The 15949-nt window shown below is 44.6% G+C and overlaps 1 protein-coding gene across 1 annotated transcript in view; it reads right to left on the minus strand.

Moving 5' to 3' along the window:
* Positions 1-15949, minus strand: part of LOC147707029 (adhesion G protein-coupled receptor F1-like) — a 375698-nt gene that overhangs the window by 143197 nt on the left and 216552 nt on the right. The window contains exon 9 of the mRNA XM_086925618.1: positions 8780-8956. Within this exon, the coding sequence (XP_086781744.1) occupies positions 8780-8956 (177 nt within the window). The remainder of the gene's footprint in view (positions 1-8779; positions 8957-15949) is intronic.

Consider the following 15949-nt stretch of genomic DNA (forward strand, 5'->3'; position numbering starts at 1 on the left):
CAAGTTTGGCCACCTGCCAATCTTTTTTTATATTCATTAGCCACTCTACTATATTTTCTTCATGTTTATTCTCACTGTTCAAGGCAATGGCCTGAAATAGCTGGCCACGGCCAGTATACATTTATTAAAACTGAAAGTAGTCACCACCCACCCACTCACTCAACCACCAGGCCTGCTGCATGTCCTCTTTCTAGACCTGGTGTCGGACAAGTCATTCAAGAACGGGACTGCCTTCTCCTCTCCCCTCGTGCACAATGCCGTCACAGACGCTGGGCATCAGGGAAAAAAGGCAGTGCAATCATATAACATGACCAATTAGTGTGTAACTTTAAAATAAATCCACACAGTGATTGGTCCGATCCCTGCATCCCGTCCCCGCGCTGCCTTCTAGGCTAGCTACCCAGGTCCAATCCAGACTTTGCTCTCATGCTTTTTATTAATTAACGCAGCATCATAGCAAAGCGAGCATTGGTCTGAGCAGGTGCTTAAGGTGCTCCAACGGGCATGTATGGGCGTCATATGGCACCTTTGCTTTTTTGGAAAAAAGCTTCATTAAAAGAATTCGCAACTTACCACCAACTAGAAGTAGCGGTAATTTGTGATTCCTTAATGGCATTTATTGCATATTTTTTCTTTGATACATTGCATTTAAGGAATCGCAAAATTTGCGATTCCTTAAGTGCAATCGCAAAATAAGGAAAAGAAAATTTTGCGATTCCTTATTTTGATGCAAAAATGTTTGATACATACCATTTGGGTAATTAGCATTCGCAAAGGCCGAAATTCACAGAATTTCGGCCTTTGCGAATGCTAATTAGCTTGATACATATGGCCCTAACTGTTTATAATGATTGTTAGGTTGTGCTAGAGAATGCGTGTCTTCAGATAAATGGCCTGCAATGACCGGTTTGACTGCACAGACTTGAGGAGGCGCACCTTTGGAATTCAAACTACTGCCTGCACTTTCAGACACAATCGTCTAATCTATTTTAAACTCTGGATAGTAAATGTATATGGCATTGATTTGGTGCACCGCATGAGCTCTCAGGAAGCTTCATTAGCAATACACTCACATAAAAATATTTGTGGCAGTTTCTGACACATTGTAGGAACCTCGCAAGTTTGGCCACCTGCCAATCTTTTTTTATATTTATTAGCCACTCTACTATATTTTCTTCATGTTTATTCTCACTGTTCAAGGCAATGGCCTGAAATAGCTAGCCATGGCCAGTATACATTTATTAAAACTGAAAGTAGTCACCACCCACCCACTCACTCAACCACCAGGCCTGCTGCATGTCCTCTTTCTAGACCTGGTGTCGGACAAGTCATTCAAGAACGGGACTGCCTTCTCCTCTCCCCTCGTGCACAATGCCGTCACAGACGCTGGGCATCAGGGAAAAAAGGCAGTGCAATCATATAACATGACCAATTAGTGTGTAACTTTAAAATAAATCCACACAGTGATTGGTCCGATCCCTGCATCCCGTCCCCGCGCTGCCTTCTAGGCTAGCTACCCAGGTCCAATCCAGGCTTTGCTCTCATGCTTTTTATTAATTAACGCAGCATCATAGCAAAGCGAGCATTGGTCTGAGCAGGTGCTTAAGGTGCTCCAAAGAACAGCAGGGGGGATGTGTGTGTTCCCCCTTGCTTCTTAACAGAGCGTGAGTTTGAGGTCTGAAGTGTGCATGTCAGGTTGACCGAGATCTGCCCAACCCATCGCGTGCAGTAAACTTCAGCTGGCGCTGCCATTCAGCATTGCCAATCACCTGGATTGACCATTCCTCCCTACAGACTGCACCATATTCAGCAGGGCCAAACTGGCCATAGCGGGCACCAGGCGTATCCCTAGTGGGCCTCCAGGATGGGGTCGGTATTGGGCCCCAGAGGGGCCATTTTTGTTGGTGGAGGTTGTCAATATCGGCCCCCTGTAACAAAATCGGCCGAACCCGGCCCTAGCAAACCTTGTTTAGGACAACAAAACATAGTTTTTTGATGTTCAGGCGGAAGGACGGACCAGACTGCATCGGGGGTGAAGGTGCTTTATCGGGCAACATGCGCGGGATGGTTGAGGCAGTATGGCCGGCAGGGTGGGACCCGGGGCCAGAGAGTGTGTAAACTGTGGAGAGCCACTGGGTCCTACCCTCGTCCATCTTTAGTAAAAATACAAACATTTCCGCTTTGTGTCTCTGGCCACTGAGGAAAGGTTTCCAGGCTCAGACGTGCACAGATGATACTCAGACTCTATTTTGCATCATGCTATGATCCAGCAGGAGAGTGAAGCAGACAAGGAAGCAATAAGGAGGGAGATATCGGAGCACAGTGGCAAAGGGGTATGGGGGGCTGCACGAGTGAGATAAATAGGAAGTGCAGGTTAGGGAAAGAAGGGAGAATGAGGTGGAATGAATAATAGATAGCCGTGTTTACTTGCTAAACGTGTCATTAGGTGCGGGGATAGGGAGACATCATGGTGGAGGTTTTGCATTTCGAGGTACGGGGTTGGGGCATGCGCTCGAGTAGTGGCGTCTCTGTGATTTAGGCCGGTGGTTGCGCAGGAGGGAGTCGCCGCACTGGGCGGGCCTTTGTTGGGATGGAGTGGGCTAGTAGCTGCTGGTCTGCAGTGTCCTCTTGGCACAGGGCCAAGTTAGGCGCAGTCGTGTTTTGTTTGGCAGTTTACACCTTGCTATTTCCATCAATAGGCAGAATGGACATGCAGGGGCTCGAAGAAGGGTTGAAAACACAACAATGCCTCGTAAGCTGATACATGGTATTTTTAAAGAATTGTGAAGTACTCGGGTGCTGCTGTGTGGGGGCCCAGTAAACCGTCTCAGCTGGGCTGAGGCACATGACGGGGCTGAGGGCACATTGAAAGGTGCATATGGCAATTGCTACCACAAAAGGCCGGGTAGGGGTCAATATGCTCAGCGGAGAGCAATGTTCGAATTTGGTCCTGCCATTGGTGATTCAAGCTGCATAGCTAATTCAATAAAATCCACGAGTATGCAGGTAGTTTCGTTAGACATATAGATGATATGAGCAGTGCTAAAATGGGCTACCTCAGTACAAGTTTCAAATGCTACACTGGCTGCTGGCACACAATCACATGTTTATGTGACGTCTTCAAATTTGAACAGATACATGATTTCACAATGTTAGCTGTCGTGTTGGTTCATAGGACCTTGCCAACGTACCAGCAAAATATGCAAATTAGGTGTTCCCGGAAGTCCATAAAATATCAAGACAATCACGCTAATCTGCTCATTCATGCTGGATCTACAGCAAAGAGCTCCTGGTTTACAGTGTAAAAAGGATGGTAGAGTAGTATTACTTTCGCTTTTGGAAAGCAATGCTTATACTGGGCTACTTTTAAAATTTATTTGGTCATGGGTTTTCTAGGTGCCACCTGTGAAAAATAGTTACAGGTTGCCTGTCTATTGCAGTCAATATGATGGCAGACGATTTCTTATTGAAGAGTCTGGAAAAATGAGTCACTGTGGTTTTGTGGCAAAAATGTGACTCACTCCAAAGGTGATATTCAAATCCTGCCATTTTGAGGTTACCTTTCAATATTATTTTAAAGGGGTTATTTGGTTGCATTTATATGAACAACAATTCCGAAAGAATTGTGTAGCAGACTATGGACTTAGGGCTGCTGGCAGTGGTGGGAACAAAATCAAATAACTTAATAGCTGCTATGCAGGAGGTGCAATTATTTCAGGGGTTAAGGCATTCCAAACATGCAGGGTGATGTCTTCAAAGGTGTGATTAAAGCACGGGTGTGGGTGACGCAGAGGGTGATTACATAGCTCACGCTTGGGGATGAGCAGCTTCAGAGTGTACGGGAACTATAGCTTTCCTGCTGGGAAGCTGCGCATGGATATACAAATGTACTTTATACTATATATTTATAAGTGCACCTTCAAAGGAGTAGATCACCAAACACTGACTGCTTGTTTTCTTTTTCTCCATATGCTGGTGGGAGGCGCACTGCGCTGACATGGCGGTAACATGATCTCCGGAAGGCAACTGGCAGAACCTGCAGGATAGCCAACATTCAGTACCACACACAAGAGTGGAGGAGTTTGTGTTCAGTGTGGTAGTACTTTAATATGTGCTAAGTGTCCTGTCATGGAATATGCCATGGTGCGGTTCACCATCATGAGGGAGCAAAAGTACAGAGGGTAGTGCTTACCATTGAGGGCATAAGGAATGTTGCAAGGTAATTACTTGGGACATAGCCGCATGTATGTAGAATTGGATAGATAAGGGACAAAAGCGGAAGCTTCCCCAGGGCGCTCACACACTAACAGTTCGGTGCTGGCTATATTGTATGGGGAATACCCATTGGGGCCCGGATAGCTGAGCATGAGCAATTAGCTTGGTTCTGGGTGTTGGGATTTACCATGGAGAGAGCAGGTACTAGTACTACCTGCACTTCATAGGCAATTTCTATCTGGTTAAGCAGTGCAGTCTATCCTGCAGCGGTAATGGTTCATCTGTGCTAATTTCATGGCGCATGTGGGCGCGTAATGTGGCATAGGCTAGGTACTGTGTCCTGCAGGCCTGATTAAGTTTATTCAGCACCAATCTCAAGCAAAGTCAGGTATTGGTGCAGTGGGTGGAAAGCGTCAAGCAGGGGGCCGATATGGTCCAGATCAATTGCACACAGGTTATCTGGTTGAATAATTTTCTAGGGTGGTTGTGATGCCACTGCTTAGTTTGATGGGCGAAAAGGTCGTGTAGTAGCAATGGGGCAGTTTGGGAGCCGGTCCCTCAACCAAGGGATATCAAATATATGCCTTCAATATTGTAGATGGCACTAGCTGGGGAGGCATTGCTATCTCAGTACATCGCGTTGCAGGAAGTTTACACTCTCCATTAATAAGCCAACAATAACAGACTGGGGAGAGTAACAACTCAGTTATTTGCAGAAGTCTCCTGGGGATCCGGAATGCAGGAATTGCATCAATCATCTACACTATACCAGATCTGGAAGGTGAAGCAGCTATTGGGGGGAGGGCGAGAGCGCCAGTTGGCTCCTTGCTCTGTGGCGGGGTCCCGGGCAAGAAAAATGGCGGTGACTCCTTTTTTGGCAGGGACTGGCTCATCCTGGAACAGGGAGGGCAGTCAATGGGGCTCCGGGCAGGCGGGAGAGGGGGCCGTCCTGCTGGTGGTCCTGGACTCTCCGGCCCTACCCGAGATGCCAGTGCTTGGAAGAAGCTATTTATTGAAAGCAGGTTGAAAGCTGGTGCGCAAGGAAAGGCGCAAAGGAGTACCAGGTGGCCGCGTCTAGGGGGTAGACGATGGATGTTACCTGGAATGGAAGTGAAGCAATGGAGATGGGTTGTGGCCTTTTGGTACAACCCACATCCAAGTTGGCTCTGGAGAGCCTGGATTGTAAATACAATTGTAACCTGTGGTGCAAACGAATACTGCACAACCCAATGTTTATCAATGTGTGTTGGATTGGTTTAATAAAGTTGGTCTAATGTTGGCAATGCATCAACATATAAGGAGGGTGTTATCTGAGAATTAATAAAGACTACACAGTGAAGACCAGACACTTTGGGCCAGATGTAGGTAATTCCGATTTACCGACTCTTAAATACCGACTCATACCGATTCGGTATTTAAGAGTCGGTAAATTGGAAGGAGGCAGATGTAGGTAAAAAATTACCGAATCTGTAAGAGTCGGTATTTACCGATTCTGTAAATACCGAATCTGTATTTCCCATTGATTCCTATGGGCCTTGAAGCCCATAGGAATCAATGGGAAATACAGATTCGGTATTTACAGAATCGGTAAATACCGAATCCTGCAAGGGTGCAGGTGTTGTCACTTTGACACCCTCTAGCACCCCAAATCCGGACTTGTGTGCCATGTGGCACACAGACATGCCCTAAGGGCATGTCTGTGTGTTACATTGCACAGGTGTGCATGCACAGATGTGCATGCACACCTGAATTCGGTATTTTACCACCCAATAGGATTGGGTGGTAAAATACCGATTTTTAAGGGCCTGTGGCACTCTTACGAGTGCCACCTACATGTGGTGTTTCCGATCGGTAAATATACCGATTCGGTATTTTACAGATTCTGTAAATTTACCGATTCGGTAACTTTACAGAATCGGTAAAATATAGGCCGCCTACATCTGGAGACCCTAATACCAGTCGGTAACGGCCGAATTCGGTCGTTACCGACCGGTATTAGGGCTCCTACATCTGGCCCTTAGTATGGTGCCTTTTGTGAGGGGCAAAAAGGGGGGAAAAGTACGGTGGGACGAATCGCACGTTATATGCCTACTATGAGCTGCTCTTTCTTGTTGCAGGAATGGTTACTTAGTGTACTGAAAGGCCACTAACGCAGGCCCTTTCAAAAATCTTTTCAAGCTTCATACTTAGCAGAGAGCCAAAGAGCTATGATCACTGATAGAAAAAAATGTATGTCCTGCTTGCTTTTGACGTGGACTCCATGTCAATATCTTCTATTCTGTGGCAAAGAAAGCATATGAAAGTGCTTTTTACACTGGTTTTAAACAAGGAGCCTGTTTCACAAAGATAAACTTACACTTTTGCGTGAGTCCACAATTTTTTTTTACTATTCACAAACTACCCATTAATAGTAAGTTTAAGACTACGAAAGGTCAACAGTCGGGGCTGAGTCTCTACAGTCAGTAACGTACTATTTACTCGTAGTTTTTTACTCCCTGGACATGTAAAACTTAAAAATACAAGTCCTACCTTTCAATTACAAAGCAGCATGCCCTCTGGGCCATCTAGTGCTTACCTAAGGGGTGATATAGGCAACAAAAGGGGAGTTTAAGGCTTGGCAAGGGGGGTTATATCGCCAAGTCGAATTGGCTGTTTAAAACTGCATTCAGGCTAAAATGGCAGCCCTGGGACATATTTTAAGGGGCTACATAGCTGGGTGGCACAATAAGTGCTGCAGGGCCATTTCATTTCCAGGCCCTGGGTTTATGGTATATCACTCTACAAGGGACGTACAAGTAAATTTAATGGGTTATTTAGGTGTAAGACAATTTTACCATGTTTAGGGAAGTGAGCACAAGAACTTTAGCACTAGTTAGCAGTAGTAAAGAGCACAGAGTCCTAAGACCAGCAAAAACCGAATTCCAATAAAATTAGAGGGAAAAGGCAAAATGTTTGGGGGGGACCCTGCACAGAGGATCAAGTCCAATAGCAGGTGTTTGGTGGTTTAGTGGAGGGGAGCCTGCTTTCTAATTGGCTGGCAATATCCTCAAGTCTGCCTTGACCCTACACTTAAAAGGAGTCTAAGTAATGTCCTATACACTAAATCAAGAACCAGATGTATGAGTGTTTGCACTGCATCTGCAATGGGTGTTTATGTTACCAGAATAGAGTGGCCTAAATATCGTCTGACAAAAATACAGTTTCCTAATTCTTATTTGCAAAAATGTCACCACATTGAAACAATCATTTTGGAAATATTATTTTGGACACTCCATTTTTTGTCTGATGATAATTTTGTTGATGTTCTGAAATACCACCTAATGAACACATTCTTTGCCTTGTGCATAGAAGACAGAGACTGCTCCCAAGCAACCAGGAAAATCCTGCTTCATTAATATTTCTGAGGTGAATTCCCATCACTAATCCTTGATGTCTGTCTGCAAGTTACAGCAGGCCTCCATCTCTGCATTTACATTCACAATTACACTGCACCTTTGTTACTTAAAGCGACAAGGTCAACAATACCCTAAACAATTGGCCAGCGGCGGCTCCCCTGATAAGGCAGAGCGTCACCTCACTGCTTTTCAGCAGTGCAATAAAGGAAAAATAAAGTGATAATAGCGCCTTGTTTTCATAATTTCATTCTTCTGAAACTTGTTTTGGGCGGGGCAGGCTTAGTTGTTGTCACAGCCAGCAAGGGAAGGCGGAAATATGTGCACTTAAGTGCGCATGACGGTTTAGCTGGCCGTCTTGGGCCGGTCACACAGTCATGCACACTTGGCATGTTCTCCACCTGGCTGTATTTCACAGACTGGGTGGAGAACATGCATGACTCCCATTCCATGTCTGAGCACCGAACCACGGAGCTCAGACCAATCACAAAGCTGCAGTCATGCTGGATATAGCAGTGTTGTGATTGCAGTGTTGTGATTTGCTTAGGGGGGGCCTGTGTGCTTCCTGCCTCCCAGAGAATAGACTACGGACAAGAGATGGCAGTGTGAAGGTAAGTTATTATTTTTTTTACCTCTCCTCCATTCAGCCTCACCAGCCCGTCCCATACCAGCCGCTATTGCAATTGGCACATTGTTTAAGGAAATAGGGAGCAAGAAGCAGTTCCCGAGGCTGCTCTCTGTCCTCGTCCTCCGAATGCTCACCCCATTATGTGCACAGTGAAATACTCCTTCTTGGACATCTAAAATTGAAAAGTTACTAACTGGCATCGGGCATTGTTAACCTTTCACACACAGGGTTCATTGCAAGATGTGATGCTCCTTGCCCCCTACCCTGCAACCTCCAAGGAGTCACAGACATTTGCAACTCGAGATACGCATATTCCACGTTTCAAAAGTAGATTGCTTGGCTGCTCAGTTTGCACAGCACTGGACTGATGTTGCAAATGCCTTGGTTCTTCTAGCTCCAATCGACTCCTTGGCCAGACCTCTTAAAAATGCATTCACTTCCAATTTTTGTTGAATGCAGGTGTTTTGTCTTTGCTCTTATAGACATCACTGCATCACATACACACCATGAAATAGCTCATTATTAAACACATGAGCTTACGTACCTGGAAAGCGGAAGTAGTAATGTTGGCTTCAGATGCGACGTCAGAAATGTCCCCTAAAATCTGCACTATGGTCCTCAGGTTTCCAGGTGTTGTTGGGACACTTCGGTTGACAACCAATTCTGAAAGCTGCTGCATTACATGTGGCAAGTGTTCTTGGATGAAACTTGCATTATTGGCCTGCAATTTAAAACAGGTATACATCATCTACTATAATTAGAATATTTTAACATGCGTAAATTGCATTTTCTTCCCTTCATTTTCCATTATCCACAGCAGAAAATTGCTCCTTTTAAGAATGAAGTAAAATATGTATTAGGCAGCTTCTCAGTTTGATAAACCTATCCGACAGACGCAAAAATAAGGCGAAAGGTGTGATAACACCATTACAACCCCTTTTGATTGATTTTTCAGATGTATGCTTTTGCAATTCAATTGCTACCTTTGGGAAGTTTTACCTCATCCGAGATTAAAAAAAATAATAATAAATGGAGACAAAGTCAGTTAGCGATTAACACCAGCAAGGTGGCGTGGTAACTGCAGCAAAAAGTTATACAAACATTTTATACCAGTGTGATAACGTTATTTTACAGTTTACTCTCCAAATCTCTGAATAGAGAGATGCAACTCATCAAAAGTTGTCCTCAGCAGACTAGAAATGAGTCCTGTATATTTTATTCTGTGGGTAGGTATGAGTGCTATTGATTTCAGATTTGCCAATCGCATAAACATATATGCACAGATCGTGGACTCCCAAGCTGTGTCATGATGGTAGGCATGAGTAGAGTCCCTATTAATTTGTATGTACATGATATAGATAAACATAGGAATTCCACATTATATCTCACAATACAGTGACACTTCATTAGTACAGCGAAAGGGTGGCTAAAACATAACAAAATCATAGTGTCAAAAATTTAGTAGTGTTAGCAACATTTATTATCCAATCCTTTCGACTAAATCTTTAAATACATTTGTAATATTGTGCAATAAAATAATTTCATTCATGAATCCCCACAGCTACACAATACATCACTACTAAAGCCCTCTGAGAAGAAATGTTTCGCTTGCTCTAAGGAAGCGTCCAGCAATACCACCATTCCCCATTAGTCTTGTAATCATGGGGTCCTTTTTAGGTAATGGTTTCAACTCCCTTTGCTTACCAATACTTACATTCCCTACTGTTATAGGTTTCTGGTTTATGATCTAAAATCAAGAAGAACCATCCGTCATTTCATTCCATCAGAAGTAGTAAATCAGTTCAATGCCACACCTAGGTAGGATAGTGGATGGCAGATATCTCTTTCAAAACCAATGAAAACAATATTTCATCAGCTAACCTGTCTTCAATCAGGCAAATAAATATACATTTAATTTGTGCTCTCAATGGTGTTTAGCTTCCATTCCAACCCCAGCAACTCCATGCATCCTTCAACTCCAGCTTTTGGAAATCAATAAATGAATATTGCAACAAAAGAAAGACAATCTATGGTGTCTGGACTTTAGGGAACACACAATAGAAGGGCAAGAAGAAGGAGACTACTGTGGGACCACATAAAATGAAGAAGCTTAAGCTGAGGAGACCTCATCAACCTGATATTGCATTATGTATCCGTGTGCTGCTAACCGTCAGTTCCAAAAATTATGTCCTATTGGGGGCCATCAGTTTTCTCCAGTATCGGTGGATGTTTTGTTTTGTAGTAGATAGTGCAGTTGCCACCCATCGTCTTCAGTGCTTTGATGGGATTACACTGTTGGTCATGTCATGGAGTAGCGATATATGGAGGGTGATGAAATGATGTTCTCTGGTTCTGAAAAGACTGCTCGTACCAAGTAAGCGGTAAGTCTGACACAACCACACAAATAAATCAACCATGTCACAACTATCCTCTCCATATCGCCAGCAAGTTGCATCTTGTAGTAAACCGGCCCAATATAGTTTAACTGGAGACCAATACTTATAATGGAGTAGTTTAAAGTAAGAAAGCATTGGTCTGGCTTATCTGAAACAATTCAATGACAACAATATCGACCAGTTCTCTGAGTAATAGTCATGTCCCAAAGCCATTTCTCATAGCTCCTGGAGAAGTCTATGGTCAGGATTGAACAACTGTAGTCTATGGTGAGCCCATACAGCCATTTTATAACTCACTTAGAGTTTCCCTATTTTTCTATGTTTGAACGTATCTTGAAGCCCGAGATTTTTGGGTGCCTGCCTAGCTAAGATAGATATTTACACAACTACACAACTGTAGCTGATCATGGTCGCAATCCAAGAAAAGATCTCCAAAGATTTTAAAATTATTCCCAGCTAGCAGCTGGTCTATTGTAAGTATCCCCTGCACTTTCCATGTGGTCCAATTAACCACTGAGTCTCCCATTGTTCAGACCCACATTGTTCCAGAGAGGGGGCAAACGCATTCATCCAGTTAGCAGTAAGTCATGCACCCGTTTCCATAGATGCAACATATTCCTAGCCACTGGGTTGACTACTGTTGCATGTCCCACTTTTGTTTTATGACTCCCTGGCCAACACCGACAGATCACATGGGCTCAACATAATCTCCTATGCCACCAACACCGAGCTCCTCCTCTTACTGTCAGAAGACCCATCCACCACCAGAGCATTCTTCCACAGATGTATGATGAACGTCGCTGACTGGATGAAATATAACTGGCTGAAGCTCAACTCAGACAAGACGTAATGTCATGTGGGTTGGTTTTGCCTTGGCACTGTGTTATGTTAGCATGAGCTTATTAGAAGTTTAAACGCCATTTTCCTATTCTGCAGCCTCTTCACACAGCACATTTTGTTATTAAAGCTTTTCGCCTAGTAGAATATTTTGCTTCGCACAGGAATAATATGTTTACTTATAATATCAGCCTTGCTTGGTAAACTATGTCTGTACAGTGAGTGCAGAGGCTTTCAAGGTTATTTCAACACAGCGCTTGTTGTTCGGGTTGATCAGCGCACAGTCTAGACATAATACATATACAGCTGTGGCCAACTCTGAGTTTTAGGCACGATTAATAATGCACTGCACAAAGCATGAAAATCACACTTGATGAATATTTGCATGCAGAGAGTTGGTGCAGGAGATGATGTGATCCATTTCTGCTGAGACCAGAGATATGGGCCCGCCCTTCTAAACCCAAAGAGACCTTCTGTAGATATAATATAATATACTAGCAAGGGAGGGTAAACTGAGGTTCTATTTAGACCTTTTCCCTTTAGCATTTTAACATGCTTTCTCCTTTTGTATTTTATGGAATAGTAACTATGCTGTTAACCTTGTTCTTTATAATATGTTTGCTTGTATTAGCTAAGATACTGCACTTGAGAACACTGCATTAGAAATAAACATTTCAAACTTGCACGTGTCATCATTTACTCCTCGTTCTGGACTGATATGTTAGTATAACGAAAGAGTGTTCATGTGTTCCACGTTACCTGAAGTGTTCTAAGTCCATGTTCTGGGTTGTCTAAACATTGGGGATCTATAAGAACCAATGAGACACTGATTGCTAGGCTGATAGGGGATTTTGGATACTAAGGTGAGTTTTGGCACACCCTAATTCACTGTGGTTCTAAGTCTCTATGCCCAGTTCTGTGTAGGAGCAGAATCCCTGCTACATGGCGCCCGATCGTTGGTGGTCTTATTACATGACACTTGAGTAGTACTTATATTGGTCCTTAACACCCTCCACTATTGTTTCCGGAAGACAGTGGTGTCGGACAAACCTACCTATACTTACACAGGTCTTTTCAAGCTTGAAACTTTTGAAACGGTTTCCTTGAATTACTACCCAGTTGTGCTACTTTGTTTTTATTGTATCTTTTCCTTTCTGTGTCACTATGGCCACGGTGGACATTCCGCAACATAGTTGCATTGAGGTGCGCAAACACTTGCAGAATTATAATGTCCCCGTGGATGGCATGGCCATACTTATGGTAGTGAGTGCTGAGGTAGCTTGCCCGTACGAAATATTTTACTCGTGGGTGACCTTCCCGGCTGTGAACGCAAATACTACTGTGTTCGACACGTACACTCCCACTGCTGTGCCGCAGGACTATGCTCCATATAGGACACAGGTAGTTCCGATTAATGCTTGGCAGCACTGAGTTTGGTTTAATGGCGTCCTACTCCACTCTTTGACAGCACCGAGGTTAGGGACCTTGTCCATTCCAAATAGATTTACACCTCATCCTCATGACGGGGCGTGTTCCCTTGCTGATATCAGATGACTACATTTAGTTGCAATTAGGGTGATTAGGTCGTTAGTACAATACATTACCCGCAATCTCCCGGGCGGGGCCCCAGGTGTTGCGGCGTTTCCAGCTGGACAGGACCGAATGAAACTTAGTCCTGTGATGGTGAACGCTGTGATGGGCAAGCGCCCCCAGAATAAGGATGATTTTCGGTTATGGCTTGAAGAGAAGTTTGACCAGCTGGAAGCGGTATTTCCTAACACGAGTCCTGGAGAAAACACAGGATTCTTACAATTAGCATGCCTAAAGACTTGATCCCAGAAGCTGGTGACTGTGAGTCATGGGGTAAGATCATTGCGGCAGTATATACGAGGTGCTTCGGCACACCGTCAATGACTGTCCTTCCGACCGTCGTTAAGCGTGTTCAAGATGAGCACGGACCTGAGGCAGCGGTTGAATTGGGTATGTGCCTCTGCGGCAGTTTTGACGTAGTTTCCAATCTCGTTCTTGCGAATGTCAAGGGGGATGCTGTGAGCTTTCAGGTGTCTATTGCTTTGCAGGCTGTACCCGATGCCGATAAACCCAGTCAGTTGCCGAGAATTATTGTGGCGGCTTATAAGACCATGGGCCCCAATAGTTTGGGAGTCAAGTCATTTTCCACTAAAGAGAAAAAGCAACCCCAAGGGCCGAAGTCAGAGACTGACAAACAGCCCAAGGCTAAAAAGCTAAATTGTCTGAAAAAACAAAAACAGGGTAAACAACAAGAGCAGAAACAGGAGTCTCGTCTTGCATCTCCAGTGCCTGCGCCTACAGAACGTATTTATGACTTGCGCAATCGCGCGACGATAAAATCACCTGATCATTTTCATCTTTCTGAACAACGCTCTCCTCGTTCTTTTCAGGACTCATCGGCCTCATTGACCGGTGGTGGAGGAGGCGGCAGAGGTCGGGGTGGCCAGCAGGAATGAGACCAGCCCCGCCTGAAAGACAGTAAAGGCAAGCAGGACGATTCAACACCGAAAAGACCCCAGTTTCAGAAAAAGAAAGTTGCTGCTTTAACAGCGAGATATGCCACAGATAATGAGAGCGCAGCTTCGGAATCAGACATGGGCTCTGACCTTGCTGGACAGCGCGGCGGAGATTACCATAGTGCGAGAGGCCCTGCGTCCGCTACTGAAGGTGACAGCGACTGACCAATATGTTGTTGTGGAGACAGCTGATACTAGAGTTGCTCCCCCTGATAGACTTTATAACATAGTCCTTTTAACTTGAAGGTGACATACAGCGTAACATCAAAGGGGTATTTTGGGAAAATCTTACGACTACCTATGATATTTTGTTAGCGGAGGATGACTGGCCCCCACCTTTTGTGCTCGCAGCTCCAAGAGGGGAGGAGGTAATCCTCCCTAGTTTCACGCACACAGTCTCAAAAGAGCATGCGCTGAATTTTGCAGAAGAGTGGGCTAAGGCTCTTGCGCCGGCTTTGTACCTTACACAGTCTGGGTGGGATACATTTACCCCACACCACGAGATTCCTTTGCGGTCTATGCCACAGCCTCAACCTCAATATCCCATCCGACGTGAAGCTAAGGCTTCCGTCGCGGGAATCCTTGAACAATTGGAATATCAAGGTGTGATTGAAACTTGTGTGTCACCGATGAATAACCCTCTTATTACTGTGACCAAGCCTGACGGTTCGTACCGTTTGGTATTGGATTACCGGCATTTAAACTCTCATTGCCGTACCTGTGCAGTACAGAATACTCAAGGCTCTGCTCTCGTGGATGGTCTTGTGCGTAAACAGTTTAAAACAACGCTTTACATATCCAATGTTTTTTTGCCCACAATTTGGATGGGCTGAGTTCCCAGTGGACCAGTTTTACCTGTGGCGGCAAACAGCGCCAGTATAAACGTTTACCTATGGGCTATAAAAATAGTCCAGGCGTGTTTGCTGCCCGTATTGTCTCTCTCTAAGAGAGGATAGACACGGATGCGTGTTCGTATGTGGATGACATTTATCTCACAGACGACGAGCTTTGGGCGCATCTGTGTCGTGTTGACCGCATCATTTGTAACTTTGCGGACTTTGGTTACAAGTTTAACTTTGCGAAGTCTCACATTGCAGAGTACACAGTGTTGTTCCTGGGCTATGAGCTCAACAATGAAGGTCGAGGATTGACTCCTCACTTCTTGGAGAAATGCGCACAACTGCGCGCTCCTACAACTCTGAAAAAATTACAGTCCTTGCTGGGATTTTTTAATTTTGGACGTACATATATTCCCGAATATGCCCAGCGTATCAAACCTTTGTATGCTTTGATACAACCTACTTTTAACAAATCTTGCTGGCTGCCAGAACATTCAGCTATTTTGCAATCTTTGCAGGCTGATCTTCTAGAATCTAAATTCCTACTGACTCGTGACAACCACACCAACCTGGTGATAAGAATCATCCCTGGGGCGGTGGGTTTTACATACCTTGCTTTTAACGAAGGAGACACAGTACCTATTGCTTACAAGTCACACTTGTACACTTTGGCTGAAATGCGGTTTTCTTCTGTGGAAAAAATGTTGACAGCAGTGCAAATGGCGATTCTTAAGGAACGTGCACTGTCGCAGGGAAAACGCATGTTGGTTGCTACCCAGTTTCCTGCGTTAGAGGCAGTGACGAAAGCCAGTGTACCAAATTCTAAAGCTTTGCACCCACGGTGGATACCATGGGCAGCATCATTGACATCTCCGGTTGTCACGTTTATTTTTGATGCCTCCTTACAGTCGCAGGAGTTTGTGCAGTATGAATTTGTTCATCCTGCGCCTTTGGCTATGCGGCTTTTGGAGATTTTTCATTGCATCATATACAGTGATGGTTCAGCGCAGGTTGCGCATGGTTCTAAGCACGCATACGTTTCCACTTGCGCTATTGTGGTAGGTGCCATGGTGAATGATGAATTCAAGTCCAGAGT

Source organism: Lissotriton vulgaris, chromosome 6 (genome assembly GCF_964263255.1).
Source record: "Lissotriton vulgaris chromosome 6, aLisVul1.2, whole genome shotgun sequence".
Classification (NCBI taxonomy): Eukaryota; Metazoa; Chordata; class Amphibia; order Caudata; family Salamandridae; genus Lissotriton; species Lissotriton vulgaris.